The sequence below is a fragment of the Indicator indicator genome, chromosome 9, assembly GCF_027791375.1.
Source record: "Indicator indicator isolate 239-I01 chromosome 9, UM_Iind_1.1, whole genome shotgun sequence".
NCBI classification, from domain to species: Eukaryota; Metazoa; Chordata; class Aves; order Piciformes; family Indicatoridae; genus Indicator; species Indicator indicator.
Window position 1 is genome coordinate 18,742,211 of NC_072018.1, and position 18,015 is coordinate 18,760,225.

At 37.2% G+C, this 18,015-nt stretch overlaps 1 protein-coding gene across 2 annotated transcripts in view; it reads right to left on the bottom strand.

Moving 5' to 3' along the window:
- DST (dystonin) overlaps positions 1–18,015 on the bottom strand; it is a 292,306-nt gene that overhangs the window by 265,266 nt on the left and 9,025 nt on the right. For both annotated transcript variants that reach the window (XM_054383861.1, XM_054383860.1), the window contains exon 3: positions 10,450–10,638. In XM_054383861.1, coding sequence (XP_054239836.1) covers positions 10,450–10,638 — 189 coding nt within the window. The remainder of the gene's footprint in view (positions 1–10,449; positions 10,639–18,015) is intronic.

Here is an 18,015-nt window from a genome sequence, read left to right on the forward strand (position 1 = left end):
GTTTTATGTTAACGTTATCAAGATATAAGTGCTACTTTCATTATAATTATCATTATCTTGTTTCAAAAGTAATGCTTCATAGATATTAATGCCTAAAATGTCAGTATTTCATGGTCTCAAAATCATCAATTATTTCTGCAAAATAAGTGCTTATACCTAAGTTGATTGCTATATATAACTGCTAAAAAACAAAAAAACCCAAACCAAAACCCATAAAAACCTTCCCATTACCTAAAAATAAATTTTGTACCTATTTTTAATAGCAGCTACCTTGCATCAATTCAGATCTCCCTAGTCTGCCAGACACAAAAGAGAATAATGTGGCAGAATAACTAGAATGTGAGGAAGGCAGACAGCTTTATCTGCTTACTATGCCTAGAAGGACAACCATGGAAAAGGAATAGTCTGGAATAAGAAATCATCTAGCTTCAAATACTTTCCTCAGCCTTCTAAATTTCTCGTTGTAGATTGTATCATCTATATTTCCATAGCTAACGAAATTACACCTGTCATAAAAGGTATATCAAAGTATGAAAACACTCTGGAAGAGCAAATCAAAATTCTAAGTAGCTTTTGAATCTCTGACGGGCACTAATTGTTTTCACGAAAAAATAAAAGGAGGACTTAGAAGGATTTTTTAAAATGAAAAATTAAAATGGTAGTGCTAATCTTATGCTTTAGTAACAACTGTTAACATTCCTGACTGCTAAGTTTCCCTCCCTATAAAATTAACCACCCAAGTATTCTTTTCAAACTGCTGCAATCCCATGTTTTAAAACAAAGTTTCAAGACTTGATCCAGCAACCAATCCACATTTAACTATTTGAAGGGGTTCTTATAACTACACAACACTAGTAATGCTGTCCATTATAATTTATCAGATTGTTTTCTCTTATAAAATCCATTTTAAGTTGCCTTATATTATGTTTGGTTTAAAATATTCCCTGCCAAGTTTGAATTTTCTTGAAAGTTTTCAGTCAAAGGCTGACTGAGAAGCCTGAGAGCAAGATGATGCAAATATCCAGTAGTCAGAGTTGTAAGTCTTTGAGATAAAAATATCATCTGCTATTCTTGGCACCAGGGAGCATAAACTGTTAAAGTTTGGGTTTGATCTCACTGCTCTGATGAGAAAATTGCTCCAGAACCTATTGCTGTCTTGATGACAAGTAATCTTCCTCTAGTTGCCACCTGAAACTTACTCCTGGTCTTTTGGGTCTTGTGATAACAGTGTTCAATTCCTGAAATACTTTCTGCTTCCCTGATGCATTCGTAGTCAACTTCTTTTAATCTCTCCTCGCCTGCTAGTAGTCCTTCTCTGCAAAGTTAAACAGTTTGATTTAACTATTCCCAGGGCCCAAGTGACTACTAATTTGATTTTACTAGATTTTGTTATTTTTTTGTAACAAGGCCATGTTTGAATTTATCAACTAAAATCTCTTCAATCTAAGTAAAATCTCTTCAGTTGGCACCCACTAAACAGAGCCACCATCACAGCAAATCCCACACTTGCAGCTCTTACCTCTGCTCTCAGGAAACCCCCCATCCCCACCAAGGAGCTGAACAGTATCCTTCCAGCTTGGAGATACAGAGACAAAATTAATCTTTCCAAAAATAGTTACCCACTATGGTTGTAGGCTGATGGCAGTGCAGGCAAGAGGCATGGAGAGCAGGGGAGGACAGGCACTAGACCTGACAGACAGGAGACCATTTCTTTTATGCTCTCAGTGACTCACTCAGCTGTGCTTAGCCAGCAAGAGGAAGAAGCTGTAAGCCCTGAATATAGAGAGGACAAACACCGGAACCGGAACGCTGGAGGAAAGGACTGAAGAAATACACTGGGACTGACAGCCTGAGGGACAAATACAGAGACTGGTAGAGTTTGGGAGCTGCAGCTGGAAAGCCTTCAAGAGAGCAGCTGACTCTGTGGATAAAGACTAGAGGAGAAATGGACCTGCAAAGTAACAGCTGGGACTAGTAACCATCAATGCCAGAGAGAGCAGATCGGGGAGAGCTAAGCATCTGACATGCTGGCATGCAACTGGTATTGCTTCAGTGAAAAGGTCTGAACAAAGTATTTTGAAGAAAAAGGAGGGCAGGAACTGTGTGGGAGGAAAAGTCTCTGAGGAGACAAGAGCTAAGGAAGGTACGCACGGAATACGCAACCAGAAGCCACAGGAAGACATAAAAATCAAAGAGACTGGTTGAACAAGTGCCTCAGAGCAAAAAAATGACTGACCAGGTAAGCCTAGGAAGGGCTGTCCAAGGGGCATAACATGAAGGATCAATACAAGGACTGACAAAACAAGAGAAGGGCTGAAGTCAGCAGAAAATTGAGGACTGGGCAGCAAGGAGCCAGCAGTGGGGCAGAAGCAAGTCAGGAGCAGGCTGGAAGAGACAGGGCAAGAAGAGCCATGCTTGGGAAGAATAAGCCCAATAAAGGAGTCTCATAGAAAGTGGATATCTCACCCAAACTCTGGCCATTACAAATACCTGAAAGTTTCCCCTGTGTTACTGATTCATATGGAGGAAACAAAGATCATCAGTCTTTTCCTGAAATCTAATAGCAGAATTTTCTGTATAACAGTTCCAGTGTCCAAACCCGGTGATGGGCCACACAACAAAGCTTTGTTTTTAAGTCTTCTTTTTTAACAACATAGGAAATTAAACACAAATTTCTTATTAAAATACTTTTCTTAAGGTTGCAAAGTCAAGGACTAAGATGTTACCAAATCCAAGATTCAAGGAGCACCATGCAGACATAGAGAGTGCGATTATGTACTGTTATATCGCCAGGGTCCTGCTCTTATTTAGTGCAAATGATGGATGACATTCATTCCATAAACAATTGTTCAATATTTCATTTTGTCAGCCTCTGTTCTGTGAGCAGCCCCAGACCTTAACTTACTTCACACTATTCAAATGCTGGTGTGAAGAAGAAATTTCCATAGACTGTTTTGTGATGATTATCAGTATAGTAGTATCTGACTACTTCACAAATGCCAATAATCTTTCCACTTACACAAGATGTAAACTGAAATCAGGAGGTGAGTTTTGTTACCTAGGTAAAATTGAAATGTCAGGGATCAGATTTTTAAGAGTTATTAGAATTATGTATCAGTAATACTCAGACCACAGCACAGCTGGAGTTCAGTGGTAAGTGGCAGCTTGAGGACTTTTATAAACCCAACTATATGCCTCTATGCGTATAGTTCTATGCTTCTAAGTCAGGCACTTAGAAAATGCAAGATAAAAAATCTTTTAAGCCAGTTGTTCAGCTTGTTCACAATGGCCTTGTGCCTGCCCTTCAATCTCCAAGGCAGTACTCACTGCTTCTTAAAGACATAAGGGATCCTCTCTTTCCCTACAATCTCCTGGTTTATTCATTTAAACACTTTACAACTTCTGCAGCAGAACTCCTACACGTAAGAGTCATCCTAAGAGCACTTTCATTCTGTGATGGATACAGAGTGCATCCTGTGAAAAAAACAGTAAGCCATCATACAGTTAAAGACTATATGACAACACAGATGCATAACTGACTGAATTAACGCTGCATGTGTAACCTTAATTCCAGTGCTTCCTAACATTTGAATACTTGCCTTTGCTAAACTATTCTTATAGCATAATACCCATGTGTGATGTTATTTATAAATACAAATGGATAAGGGAGTCCCTTGCTATATAAAGATGTACTGTTTACATTGCACAGTCGGATGTTACACAATGCAACTAAAGTGACTCCTGTGGCAGAGAAGGAAAGGGAAACATCTGCATTTAGACTCTGTAATTGCTATGCATCTGTGGGACAATTACTGGTAGTTTTAAGTTGTGCAAACAACATCATCATAACAAAATCAGAGCTGATTAATTTTTTTAAAAAACCTGCCTTCAGCTACTCTACAGAATTTACTATTTATAGTTATTACCATAAACCATTTTTTCATACAGTTAAGACCCTTAGCACATTTTATCAGCTTAGGTTTATATTACTACCTCTCAAGGAAGGACACTGAGGTTATTAAAAAAATATCTGAACAGTTAAAAATTTAATTTCTCAGTAAGGCTATACTGCGTACCTGTAGTATAATATTATCAGTGAAACAAAGTCCTAGTTAATATAGTTAATGGTAAATTAGCAGTGCCAAAAAAACCCATAATAGACATTTTTCAAGCCAGAGTTATACAGCTCTATTCCTTTGGTACAACAGTTAAAGAATATTTTCACTCATTCACTTCTACTTTACTAGCAAGATAGCTCCAGCTTCAAGGGCCAAGGGTGCACTTTAACCCTTTTTCAACACTTAAATCAAAGACAGTCAAGCTCTCCTACAATTTCCAGTAAATAAGCATCGGCCCTGGGAATGAAAACTAACACAGCCAAAATAAAACTGGTATGGAATCAGCTTACTTAACAAGACAAAATCTGCTATGTTAGAGGGCTTTGCCTGCAGGTGTAGGATGATTTGAGACTGTATAGGAAAACAACAGATTTGATGCTATTTTCAACCAGACAAGTGTAAATTTAAGTAAATAGACTCAAAACAAGCATGATCTGCTACACATGGAACAATTAGTTCAAATTACCTTAACTCTCCAAATAAAAGCTAGCAGCGAAGTCAGTTAAAGTGCTCTAAATGTGGATTTGTACTGTTACTGCCATCCTTATTTCTATGTGTTTTTTTGCATATGTGTAATCAATAATTATTAGCACCATTGAAATTAACTGTTTCTTTTGCACTATGCTTAATAGCTGTAGTAACTCATCCATAGGAAAAAAAAAATCACTAGAAGACAACAACTATTTTGTAATCTCAGATCTAATTCTTAACATGTTGCCATTGTGTTTTAATGAAAAGTAGTTTTAAAGTTGTAAAGATATAACCTCTCTAGCCTAGTGAAATATACAGCAATACATCTTTAAGAAATCCCTTCAAAACTTTGAACTGGCTAAGATCTGGGCAAAAGGAGTGGAAGAAACAGGCAACTGCTACAATGCTATATATGAGCTGCAGGGTGGAGATGGAAAAACAGGTAAGAGGAAATTTGGAGCAGGCAGAAAGGGAGGAGGTCACAGAAGCTAGCAGTAAAGAGGGAAAATAAAGTCTTTGTGCAAAACTGTTAATGAAGAATTTATCAGTGAGGAGTTGTTTGCTGTAAGAAAAGCAATAAAGCACATCATTCCAATAAAGAAATATAAAGAGTCTTTTGGCAGGTGTGTGTGTATGTTTGGAAAGAGTTATCTTTAAAGTCAACCTAATGGCCACGGAAGGCTTTCTCTTTATTTCAAATATGACTGGGCTTAGCATTTATAGACATATTTGCAAAGATCCTACCCACTTAAATAGGTTCTTTGAGGTATTTTAAAAAATGTTTAAGATGGTTAGATCTTTAAATCTCATTAATATGCTACAAATCAATCACCTAATAAATTCAGGTGCTTCTCAAAATCCCCATCAATATCCTTTAGCTCTTAAATAAAAAAATGCAGTCCTTGTTTCCCTTTTTATATTCATTCACACGTTCCTTGCATTTCTCGTTGTGGCTGTGCTTAAATTATCCTGATAGAGGGCATGTGTGAATGTGTGCCTGTTCATGCAGTCTGGTATAGCTCACAGCTTTATCATACATTTTGAGAATATTAATATAATGTTAATAAAACTGAGGAGGGTGAAAGATAATATGATAGTGTTTTGCATATTTGCTTCTAAACGTGATTCACAGGAGGCACAATCCAACACAAGTAGATTTCTCCAAAAGAAAAAAGCTATGAAAGCAATCTATAGATTAAACAGCCAATACTTAGAATTAACCCAGTCTGCTGTAGGATGATGAGTCATTTTTGTAAGTCATCTGCATTAGGTCATTTGGTACACCACAGTATTGGAGAACTAGTAAACAACACCAGAGTAGGAATAAGTGGAAACTAACAAAAGGAAATGGCAATCATTTAATTAAACATAATAAAAACTCCTAAAAAGCCCTGTAGAACAACTTCATCGACAGAAATATTCATAACTAAGTGTTAACTAATACTGAGACTACTTCTGTAAAAATTTGGCATCAGATGTTTAAAAAAATCTCCTAAGTGCTCTTCTTGCAGATTTGTAATACTGTTTTTCTCATAAGTTTTAAGGCTTAAACACCTAAAAGCAAAAACCAGGATAGCTGAGTAAGACCACAAATGGAACAGATCATGGTTTTATGTGCATTAGAAACTGATTAACTTTGTTTTCAAGGTTGCATCTTTACAGTGCAAGCTTCACTTCAGTCATGGGAGTAGTCTCAGTGGAGCCAAATTAAGCTGCTCACATCAGTAGATTTTTTACATGTGTTCTCCCAGACATCTGACCTCCCTCTTGGTTCCCCTGTAGTGACTTGTAGCAATGCTGCACCCACCCCTAAGGAGATAAAGAGCTTCAGCAAAGGCCATAGTAATTAAAACAGTCAAAATAACTAAAAACAGGTTCATCAGGAGACACTATGAGCAGCAGTGCTTCTGAGAGCATAATGTGTCATCAGTTTACTCTTTGTGGGTTACTTCAGAGATACTTTTTTTTAACACTATTCAGTAAATAATCACCTAAAGAATTACTATAGTGCTGGGGAAAAATAAACCAGTAAGTTTGGATGGCTTTTGAGTAGAACCCAGGATTTCAAATTTCAAAGTGAAGGAACTGTATTTATTTATGGCCCAGTCTCTGTAGTCTTATCTCCTGCATGTCTTACAGTGATCCTGACAAAAGCAAGTGCAGATTTTGGTACTACATCTCATGATCTTAAATAATCCTTGATGGCTGAGTAAGTCAGGCAATGCAGGAGCCCTACAAAGTGGAGGTGTCAAAAGATGCTGCTTTAACAGCACCTCTTTCCAACTCTTTGGACATAGAGGTGAAATGAGAATTTGGCAGAGTTATTTACATGACTGATACCGCAGTTCAGGAGCCAGATTATGTTTACACAAACTCAAGGCCATCTTTTGCTTCCAGGCCAGCACAGGAAAAAATAAGTTAATAATTAGCAAAGTTTTATGCTTTTGCTTGAGAACACATCACTTTTAAAATCTAAATAACATTTGCAATATGCTTGCAATAAATCCCTCCAGTTTAAAATTTGAGAATTGGAGAAGTATTGCTAGCCAGCAGAAAGCGCACAATGGGAGACTCCTGCACATCCTTCCACACCTTCAGAAAATTTAACTATCAACACAGAATCAGCTCCTCAACTCTTGAAAAGAGTGATACGTAACACTCTTGACTTGTATGAAGTCATGCTAATTTAGAGAACACAGTTCTGTTTCTTCTCAAGAGTTCTCTATTCTGCTCAAAAATTCAAAGCACGCTTCAGTAATTGGTGTCTGTACTCTCCTTGGTGTGAAGTTGATGTAAAACTACCATCTGTAGAGAATGTCAGCACAAATAGTACAGCCCCCAGTGAGAGGGTGACCTACAGGGCACAAAATGTAACAGGTGCCATAAAAGGCATGTTACACTCCATTATGTTGATGTTGCACTGCAGCAAAATGAATAAAATAAAGCAAAAATAGCTATGAACTCTGTCTGGTAAGGTTCAGTATTAGAACGAAATGTACTTAATGTCTGCATTAATGACCTAGAAGGTATAAACATAAAAAAGCAATTTTCAGAGAAAACTAACGTTCTATCTGTGCAAACATCAGCTTATATAGATTTTCAAGGGGAGCATTTATTGTTTTCAGCAGGATTACTCCCTTACATGCAATCACACCTAATTTAGTTCTGACAAGATTAGGATCAATACAGGAAAGATCTCAGATTGCTACACAGGAAGTCAGAAATAACCCAAGTAAATTCAGGTAATTATATCCACAACTAGGAAACTGCAAAACAAGATTCAGACACAACAAAACAAAACAAACACAAAATAATCTAAATTAGCAGCAATAAAAAAACCTAGCATATAAATACCCAACAAAACTTTTAATTAAATTTCTGGAATCTTTAAGTATGACAGCAATTTTTGACAACTAAAAAATTTCCTGGAGCAAAGAAAACTCCTTCTATAAGGCTGTTTTGTAGTTACTTTGGAAATACCATTTTTCCACTTCAGAAAATAGAGACAAAAAATTACAAGTAGGAAAAATAACAACCAAAATGATCAGGAGAACTTTTTTATAAGGAGATTAGCAGACACCATCTATTAGCAGACACCATCCATTATATTTTTCAAGTGGTGACTCAGCAGAGTATGTCTGTAGCTGCCTGCAAGTATTTCCATAACGTAAATATCAAGACAACAGATGATTTATTTAAAGTGGTTCAAGTGGGCAAAGCTAGGAATAGCAGGAAAAAATAATGGAAAGAAATTATGCAGACTGACAATTGCATTTCTGGCACTGAATCACATAAAACTGTACAAAGATAAAGGCCAAAAGTCTCTCATCTTCGAGACATTTAGACTATGTGGAATGAAGCTGCATCAAACCATGAGATGGACGACATGATGACTGTGTGGAACTTCACAACACTGTAGTGATTTGTCATAGCATGAACCTTACTCACCCTGTCTGTCACCATGGTGTTAATACATTCAGAATAATTTGCAATGTCCATGAGAAATTAAATTGGTGACTTATGTTTTCTGGATCTTAGTCTAATAAAGATAGTGATTTATTCTTTCTTGTAGAAATGTGAGTTCATCAAGGCTGGAGAACAAAAGGCTATGAAAAGAACTATAAAGTTGCATAAAAGACATACTGCAAAAGCAATTTCAAGACAGTGACATAATGGTGACAGCACTATAAAAAGTTTTCTCAAAATCTGGGATTTATTATTTTTTCAGTGGTAGGTCTTGTCAGATGCAGTACCAACCCATGAAATCATAGGAAAGTGAAGTTATACAATGACACTGCACATTTTCTATTTCTATACTTTTTTTTTTTCCTTTGCTTGTCCTGAAGTCCCTGATGCATTACTGACTTTGGGGGAAAACAGAGCTTTGTTAACTTCACTATTCCATTCTTCAAAGCCTCTTTTGCCACTTACACCATTTCCACAGTTGTAGCTATTTAATTCAGCACCACTGATGCTGTTTTTCCCATGCTAGTAATCACTGACAGTCGGTAACAGCCTCATCAGTTACAAGCAGGCTTACCCTCAGTATAGGCCTACCATGGAAAAAATTAAGAACAGTAAAACAAAAAAGATAATTGAAAGAACAGCAGTGGAATGGAAAATAATAAAAGAGATGATGGAAGACATGAAGGAAGGAAAAAAAGCAGACCAGGAACAAGCAATGAACAGGGGAGAGCCCGGTGAGAAGCTGGAGACCTAGTAAGAGTAAGAGTAAGATTTAGGGTAGACTAGAAATCAGGATAGGGTGGGAGTGAAAGGGAGAGAAGATTGAGAAGAAAGAAAGACCACATCTTTTTTTAAAAAGAAGAAACAGCTGCAGAATAAAATAAATAATAAATAGAATCATGAGAGAACAGAGGAAATGGGGCAGTAGTGAAGTAATAGCACAGCAATTAAATGTATTTGCTAAAAGGTAAAAAATTCTGGTATTTGTTGGCAGCTCTGGCTTCCTTTTCTTTGCACAAGTTTCTTGCTCTCAGGCAACATACTTCCATGATGGAATGGTCTTTCTCAAACTACTTTCAGAGCTCAGTGGTAATTCTTGATGCTTGATTAATAGAAATCTAGGAAGGTTCAGTTAGGTTGGAGCAACCTCAAGATAATGTTTTTTTAAAGAGTGCTCAATTTTAATAATATTGCCTTAATAGAGGGGGTTCAATCCCCCTAACATTGGCACAGATAGGTTAGTCAGCAAATGCATAAAAGCAATGAGATTTCATCAAGAAGAGACATGCATTATGTCCACAGGAAGTATCTTCACATGCATGTATGTTAGGAACCATGTAAGTGTTTCAATGCATCATCATATTTTCTCACTAGAAGTGGGTAATTAATATTAAAAGAACTATGTGCAGATCAAGCTGAAGAGCAAAGAATGATAGGACTTGATACTAGTTTTGTTGAGCAGAAAGACTGCAAATAATGTATAAAGCAAAAGAGACCTCCGATTTGTATCTAGTAATGAGATTTAATATAAATTTGGTTCAATACATAGAATCTCTGATAAATCTGCGTGAGGAATTTCAACAACATAAATGCATGCTATAAAAATATCACTATAAAACTACCAAATTAAATATCTTATTTAAATATTGACTATAGACTGAATATTAAATAAAAATCAAAATTCAAAAACCCTTCTTCAGAACTGATTTTTTTTTAGTTACTTATCAACATTAAATACAGTCTAACAAACTTATATCTAGATTCACTGAACATGAGAACTGAAAGGGTTTTTTCATTGAGGAACAGAATACAGATGCCCCAAACCCCAGAATTACATTACATGCCTCTATAATATACTCTGAGTGCTATTTCTCCCTAAAGGTAGGATACTTACAGGTTTTCGAGTTGGGGTAACTTGAACAGAATGATAAAATTCTGGTTGAATTCGGCTGCTTTTCTTGATTTTCCTTTTTCTTACAGAAGTTTCCTGCTCACTTAGGTGGTGAGCTTCCACTATTGGTTGTGTTTCCTCAAGGCGAGGTGCTACACGTCTTCTTACATGACGAGGACTTGATCTAAAGCCCTGTAACACCAAAAGCAATCATCGTGTGACACCTCCTAAAACAGAGCCATGTAACAACAGAGAAATTATTCAGGACCTTAACAACCTCTTAGGCATGCTTATCTTAAGTTAATATAACATCAATATATACTGCATGTAACAATAAAGGGATCTTGCCAAATGCTGTTAATATCAAATTTGGTTTTTTTATATTTCTCAAGTATATGCATTATTGGCACAGCTAGCAGCAGTTACTCCTGTTGCATTCCTTCGTAAGATCACACTTTCAGTTATTTATAACTAAATAGTTTGAATTTAAAATTTATAATTAAAATTTTCCAGGTTAATCTTGGTCTCCTGAGTAACTGTTTTAGGGATTGTGAGCTGAAAAGATGTATGCTTTCCTGAGAAGGAAAGCGACATAAAACGGGTAGCTGGCAACACTTACCTATTATTAACAGTTCTTGTTAAGAGTTTTGATGCTGCTAAATTTGGGGGGAGACCTGACCATCTGGAATAAAATAATTAAGACAGAGTGCTGTCTTTTGCTCTCATCTGAGAAATACATGCACATTTGCCCAAATAATGAACTCAGGAAAAGCAGCCTTTCACAAATACTTTTTAGAGTATTGTTGTAAAAATGGCTGAGCATGATCCAGAATGTCTCACATCATTACAGAATCTAGTTTCTTTAATGGCAACACGTATAATGCTAGCCCTGTATTGCTACCTGCAGAGCATTTACAGTGAGCTTTCTCTCGTTTTTCTGAGTCCCCTCAAGAGCATGCATGAGCATGACATATGTCATCTGCACTGAATACAAGGTCAGTTGATATTAAACTTGGCCAGGCTGTAAGTTTCATTCATTTGGTCACATCAGCTTTCAGAGGAAGTGAGCCAAATCTACGTCTTTACTGTCAGTCTGCAGTTTAAGAACTATGTTCCCTTTCAAAATCAAGATGCAGCAATTTCCAATTTTCTTTTTTTTTTTCTTATTCTAGCAAAATATCACCGCCTAAGTCCTTATACAACAAATTCAGCACTCAGAAGTAGCTGGTCCATAAAAATCAAAACTCTGCAAGGTGAGACTTTAGCTAAAATTGTAGAAATCTATTCTATGAACCTCAACACCCTGAGTTCCTGCCAGCTGAAAATTAGTGAGAGCAATACGTTTCCACATAAACAGAATCATACAGAATTGTACCAGTTGGAAAAGACCTCTAAGATCATCCAGCCCAATCATCAACCCAATTCCACCATGGCTATTAAACCATTTCCTGAAGTGCCATGTCTGCACATGTTTTGTGCCTTCTAGAAAATCCAGCTGTGGAAGGCAGTGTCCAGCTGCTGCTGGTTGCAGTTCTTTTTTCTCCCTTCCCTTAGCTTTTGGTTATGGTTTTAGCATTCCATTTTGCTTGGGTTTGTTGTTGTTTTGTCTTAATTAGGAAATCAGCACAGAAAAGTCCTGTGAAAATGTTATTATGTTGGAAAATTGAAGCAATCGAAAGTCAGATATCCATATATGTGCATATCTGTGCAAACTGGATTTGCAAGGGCAGAGAGTTGCAGTCTGTTCTGGGTGCTCAGAGAGACAGGCAGCTATTCTCATCATTTAAAGCTGTGCTCCACTGAGTAAATATACCCCTCAATAGACAAAATACACAAACATATTTACACAGACATGCAAGCATGCAACAAATGATGTGGAGAACTTGAAGTGCCAAGGTGAAATACCGACTGAAGTAACTTCCAGGAAGCAATCTTCTATTTCTGAACACCAGACAGGAGGGACGACAACAGAGGCCAGCCCCACTCAGCCCATCTGGGAGGTTCATGTATGTGGTGCATCACGGCTATGAAATACATATGATAGAAAGATAGGGCCAAAATTTCCTAAATCCTTTTTTATGAGCCCTCCTACTTTAGTGAAGCAATAGAGTACAGGTAGGGCCAGACTTTGATTCCCTTTATCTCAATGGAGGCCAGTCTCTCTAAACACGTAAAGATCTGTGAGATGCTCTGATTAATGCTCCATTTTCTTTCTACGCTGTGAAATAGCCAGCAGATGCTTAAAATATATCATTCAATGTGATAGTAGGACTATTTAGGATGACAGGGAAAACTACACAGGCAGCCTACTATTACAGAGCTTACTTCTTGTGGAAATTTTCTTTTACAAAAAAAGGTTCATGTGCATGAGGGGTTATTCCATGGTAAAATACTCCTTAACATACCAAAATATCCAGCAAATGTATTCTGAGTTCTGAAGTCAGAACAGATTTTTCTGTTTTAAGTGTATGATGATTCATTTACAGATAATGGCTACTAGCTGAAGCCTTATAATACACCCAGCGCTGCTGCTGCTCTTTCACCACACTCCCATCCCTATTAGCTGGATAAAACTCTTTGGGAAAGTATGTTTATGTAACAGAAGAATTTGGTAGAAGCTAAGCAGCTCTAAAAGTACTTAGAAATGCATGCCAAATTGGGATTTAAGTCTGTGGGTCTGTCTCACTGAGTGACTTCACCTCATAATACAACAAGGTTTACTGATTGAGTATTATGTTTCGATATGAAAAAGTCACTTGTGACTTCCAGAAAAGTCTGTTTATAGACAATGATTCTTCTTCATATTTGATATGTTTTTCTCTGTTCCTGTTTATTACTAGCAAGAAAATGGGATCTTTATCTCTTTAAGAGCTCATCCGCTTCTGTTTGCTGAAGCTTAATTCTTCACTTGAAGTCATAATCTGCCTGCAGCATCACAAATGGTTGCTCTGGAGAGGATTATAATGTGGTAAAGGCAGAGGATCATGATTTCAGGTGGAAAATTAATATCAACAAAGATAATGTTACAAGGGCAGAGTCCTCAGACCAAAACTCAGAATGCTTACTCATTTCTGCAATGAGACTTTACCAGAGCAAATCCTCAAATCTAGAAAATTTCAACATTTGTTTATAAAAAATGAAGACAGGAGTCAAAAGTGATGTAACATGAGCTGCTACTCTGTTCAATGCAAAACTAGAATGGCCAGTGGTTCTTTCCCAGCAGTGAAATGAACAGATGTTTCTTATGTCATCTGTGTTATTTATCCATCAACTGAACCCAAAATTGAAAACTTAAGTAAAGAATCAAAATTTAAAATGTTAAAATTACATAAATCTATGCTTGGCAAAGACAACACTATTTTACATGTTAAGTCAGTGCTCACAGAAGAGCAGAAAAGTGTTACAAAATACTCATAATGCACAGAACACCATCCGAGACCGAATCACTGAGAAAATGCTAGCAATTATAAAATCACACAGGTGTCTTGGGTTCAGGTAGGATAGGGATCATCTTCATAAGAAGCCAAGAAGGGCCACAGCAAGGATAGCTAAACTGAACCAGCCAACTGATGTCACGCCCAGTATATATAAAAGTGGAGTTGTTTGGCAGAAGTGTGCACAGTTCAAGCATCTGGGTGGCGTTGGCAGTGTTTGGGGCAGTGAGCAGTTGTGTTGAACCTCACTCATTTTATATATTATTTCATTCGTATTTCTTTTCATGTTATTATTTTTTTTTCAAACCATGGGATTTTACCTTTTTCTCCCAACTTCCCTTCCCAGCCCAGAGGGGCAGGGGGAAGGGCAAGCGAGCAGCCACGTAGTGCTCATCTGCTGGCTGGGGCCAAGCCATGACAGCAGGCAATACAAGGTTGCTCTAACACCATTAAGCAATTTTAGTTTCCGGTATCATGTGAATGCTGTGTCACTGGACAGTGACAAACCTTTGCTTGTTCTTTGCACTGAGAGGGAGTTGCCCATTCCTAGAGCCTACTGCCTGACTAATTTTTATGCCTGTAAAATTCTGAAATAAGGCAAACCAAACAAGATTTCAAAAATGTATTTTTAAAGTATCTGTCTCCTGAAAACTAAAATAACTGCATGCAGATTTACACTACAACGTTCTTCCTTAAGGAAACAACTCAGATAACCACCAGAACCAGTTTAGGTATCACAGAAGACAGAGGCAAACTGAACCTGGGATTATCTCCTCTCCAAGAGCATTCAGGTGCATCCTTCCAGTTAGTCTGTTTGACTCCATGAGGACTGATCTTCCTAGTCATACTCTACAGTCAGCAAGAACAGAGGGGTGTCTCTGAAGGCCAGTGCATCATCCCTCAAGGGAGCTTTTCTGTCCGTGAAAGATGGCTGGGGACATCAGCCTGTTTTAGCTGAAACTCATCCTTCTATGTCTTCTCTGAAAGTTTATTTTCTGGAATGAAGTGTAGTAATACTGAAAGGATCTGCTGTGTCTATTTACTTCGAACCAATGATGAATATTGCAAGCCAGGGTGCAGCGTGCCAGAGTGCACAACCTACTGGTTGTATGTAATTGCTTCCACAGCAAGAGGTTCTGTTAAAAAGTACCTTTTAATCCAGACAAGTTTTAACTTCACACCTCTGATTCAGTGACTGAGTTCTTGTGTAGCAAAATACACTGTGGGATCTGTGGGATTCCTCTGACCAAAGCTCAGCATGGGTTCCCTTTCCAATCACTGAGGTCAGATGAACAATTCCCTAATGGCACCTATTTCTCTTCACTGGCCATGAAAGGAGTCCAAGCTGACTACTTCATTTATAGATATATATATGTAAGTATCCACATAAGACAGGATGGATCAGACTCATAATGGCTGGGTTTTGGCCTGACTTCAATATACTATTAATTTCCTCTTATTTTCCTCCTTCTACATGAAATAATGCCAGTCCTTTTCATCACTTTTGTTTTGGTTATTTTTATGGTGAGAGTTTTCAATATCCTTACTCTCAGACATCACTGTTGCTAGACTTCCATAATTAAGCACAGTACTCTTATAAATTTGTATTACTGACATATGTAATAGTTCTGTTTAAATGTTTCCCACCCCATTTTCTTTTCTGATCAGGCTATACAGATGAAAGAGGTATTTACTGAATTGTCAAAAGTAATTCAAAAGGCCCTTTCTGGAGACCATAAACTTAAAAATTAATAAAGTGGGTAAATGACTTTTCTTTGTAAAATGCCCAGCCTTGCATTTCTGAACATCACATGTGGTCTGTTATTTGGTAACCAACTATGGTATACTCTGCAATCCCTGTTATTTTTTTGCCTATTCCCGTTCCTAGCCCATGTATTAATAGAAAAAAACAGGATCTCGAAAAATCCTAGAAAATTTGTCTAACTTAGGCCTTTTATTATTTACAGATGCAGGCACTGTGGATAATGTCTTGAACCTTCTTCTTCCACTGTTTAGTTTTTCTGCCCTTCGTTTGATTCTGCCCTTCGTCTAATACTCCAATAGCACCATATTACCACATCAGTGCTATCCCACATGTGCATGACTGTTTTAGTGACATGAATCTTTGACTCCCCCATTCTTTCAATGTGCAATTGTATTAATTCACCAGATAATTTTCCTCTCCGTTCTAGTTTCTACTAACTTACTGCCTTCATCATATGTTAGCTATTATTTTTTATGCTTGATAAGAAACCATACTGATTCTTCATTTGTTCCAGTGTGCATTTTACATAGAATATATTGAACGTTGGAATTCAAATCTTGGAATCCTTTCCAGCCAGTATGTGTTTTGCAGTCACTGCACATTAACTTCAAGAGAAGAGTGCATTATCTGATGGCCAGCTGGAGTCAACAGAAACCTTTACATTAACTCCAGTGGACAGCAGACTGCAGCACAGTTTACCTTCTGGCAGAACTTCAGTAAACCACAGAAAAATCACTAACTAGCATTACACCACAACTCAGCACAAATGGAGGAATGACAAAGAACTCAAATGTGTTTGCAAATGCCTTCACAGATATTTAAGTGAGTCCTGTAGATTAAATGCACTTTTGCAGGTGCACTAATGAATATCAACGTCAAAGGAAACTCAGATAGGATATCCAATTTTTTGTGCGTTGACAATGGTTGTATATGCATAAGAATGGCTATCTATTACCATTGTCAATTAATGGTCTCAAGAAACAGTCTTTGAATTGTCAGTTACCACCTGTTTAAAGCTTGGAAACTTTCATGTATATGCAACCTATAGCATCTTAGAGCCTGGAGACGTTAGTATGCATAGTATCAAAACCATTTTCAAGATGCCAGAGTTCTCAGCTGTTTTGCAAACAGGCTGAAATGGAATTAAACCTTACAGCTGCCAAGTACACATTTGAACTTTTAAAAAGGCAGGTTGTATCAAATTCCCCTGCAGGCTGAAGGAGAGAAATTTAGAAGTCTTTCAGAGGCACATAAAAACATATACATACTTATCTGTATTTTAAGAACAGTTTTAAATTAAAGAGTGACTCAGGTTGCATAATTTCCCTTCCTCTCCCATACTGACTTCCATTCCAAATATCCTCAGTTTACAAAGCAACAGGAAAAAAAACCATCACTTTAATTTAAAAGCCAGTTCTGCAAGTTCAACACAAAAATGCATTATTTAAGTCCTCCAAACAGTCTATCTAATAGTAAAAATTGCTAATTAAAGCTGTATCTTTGATCTCTAACATAGGAACATTACCTACATTAACTCATGATATTACTTCACAAATGCATAAGGAAGATGCAACTGCATTTGCTTCTTGGTTCTAAAAGGTCTGAGAAAATAGACTGCAATCTTTGCAATCTTAAGGTTTTTTTTGTTTGGTTGGGTTTGTTTAGGGTTTTTTGTTGTTTGTTTGTTGGGGGGTTTTGGGTGATTTTGTTTGGTTAGGTTTTTTTGGAAGGGAGGTATTTTGTTTTGGGGTTTTGTCCTCTTGATCTTTGTTTTTTTATATCTTAGCTAAGAGTTACTCCTATACAGTTCCAAAGGAAGACTTAAAACATCAGATGAAAGATTTTGCATTCAGTTTCTTATTCCTCTCCATCATTAACATGCTTTCACTTCTTTTTTGCTTGCCTTCTGTTTATTTCAGATAATATTATTCTTTTCTTGTAAAAACTAAACTCTAAGCAGTGCTGGAATCAATTCTCACATATCGAGGACTCTGATTTGGCATACGTCATATTCCAAAACAAATTCACACATTCAAAGGGATTAAAAGCAATTGTCTTTTACATAACCTGAATGAGATTATTTTTCCAACCAAGCTCACGAGACACAGCATCAATAACCTGCTTTCCAGTTCCTAAGCAGGCCTCCAAGTGTATGCCCACAAGCCTTCGAGTGAGCCTACATTTTAGATGTGAATTTAGAATAGTTTTTAGTAACGTATGCTGCATTACTCTGCCAGTTTACACAAAGTACTTTTTCTTGTCAAGGTTAGGATTCCCACCAAAGCACGTAAGCTGTAACACTAGAAAGATCTGATAATATGCAAGCAAAAAGCCAAATAGCATGCCCAGTCGCTCCTCAAGATACTCTCT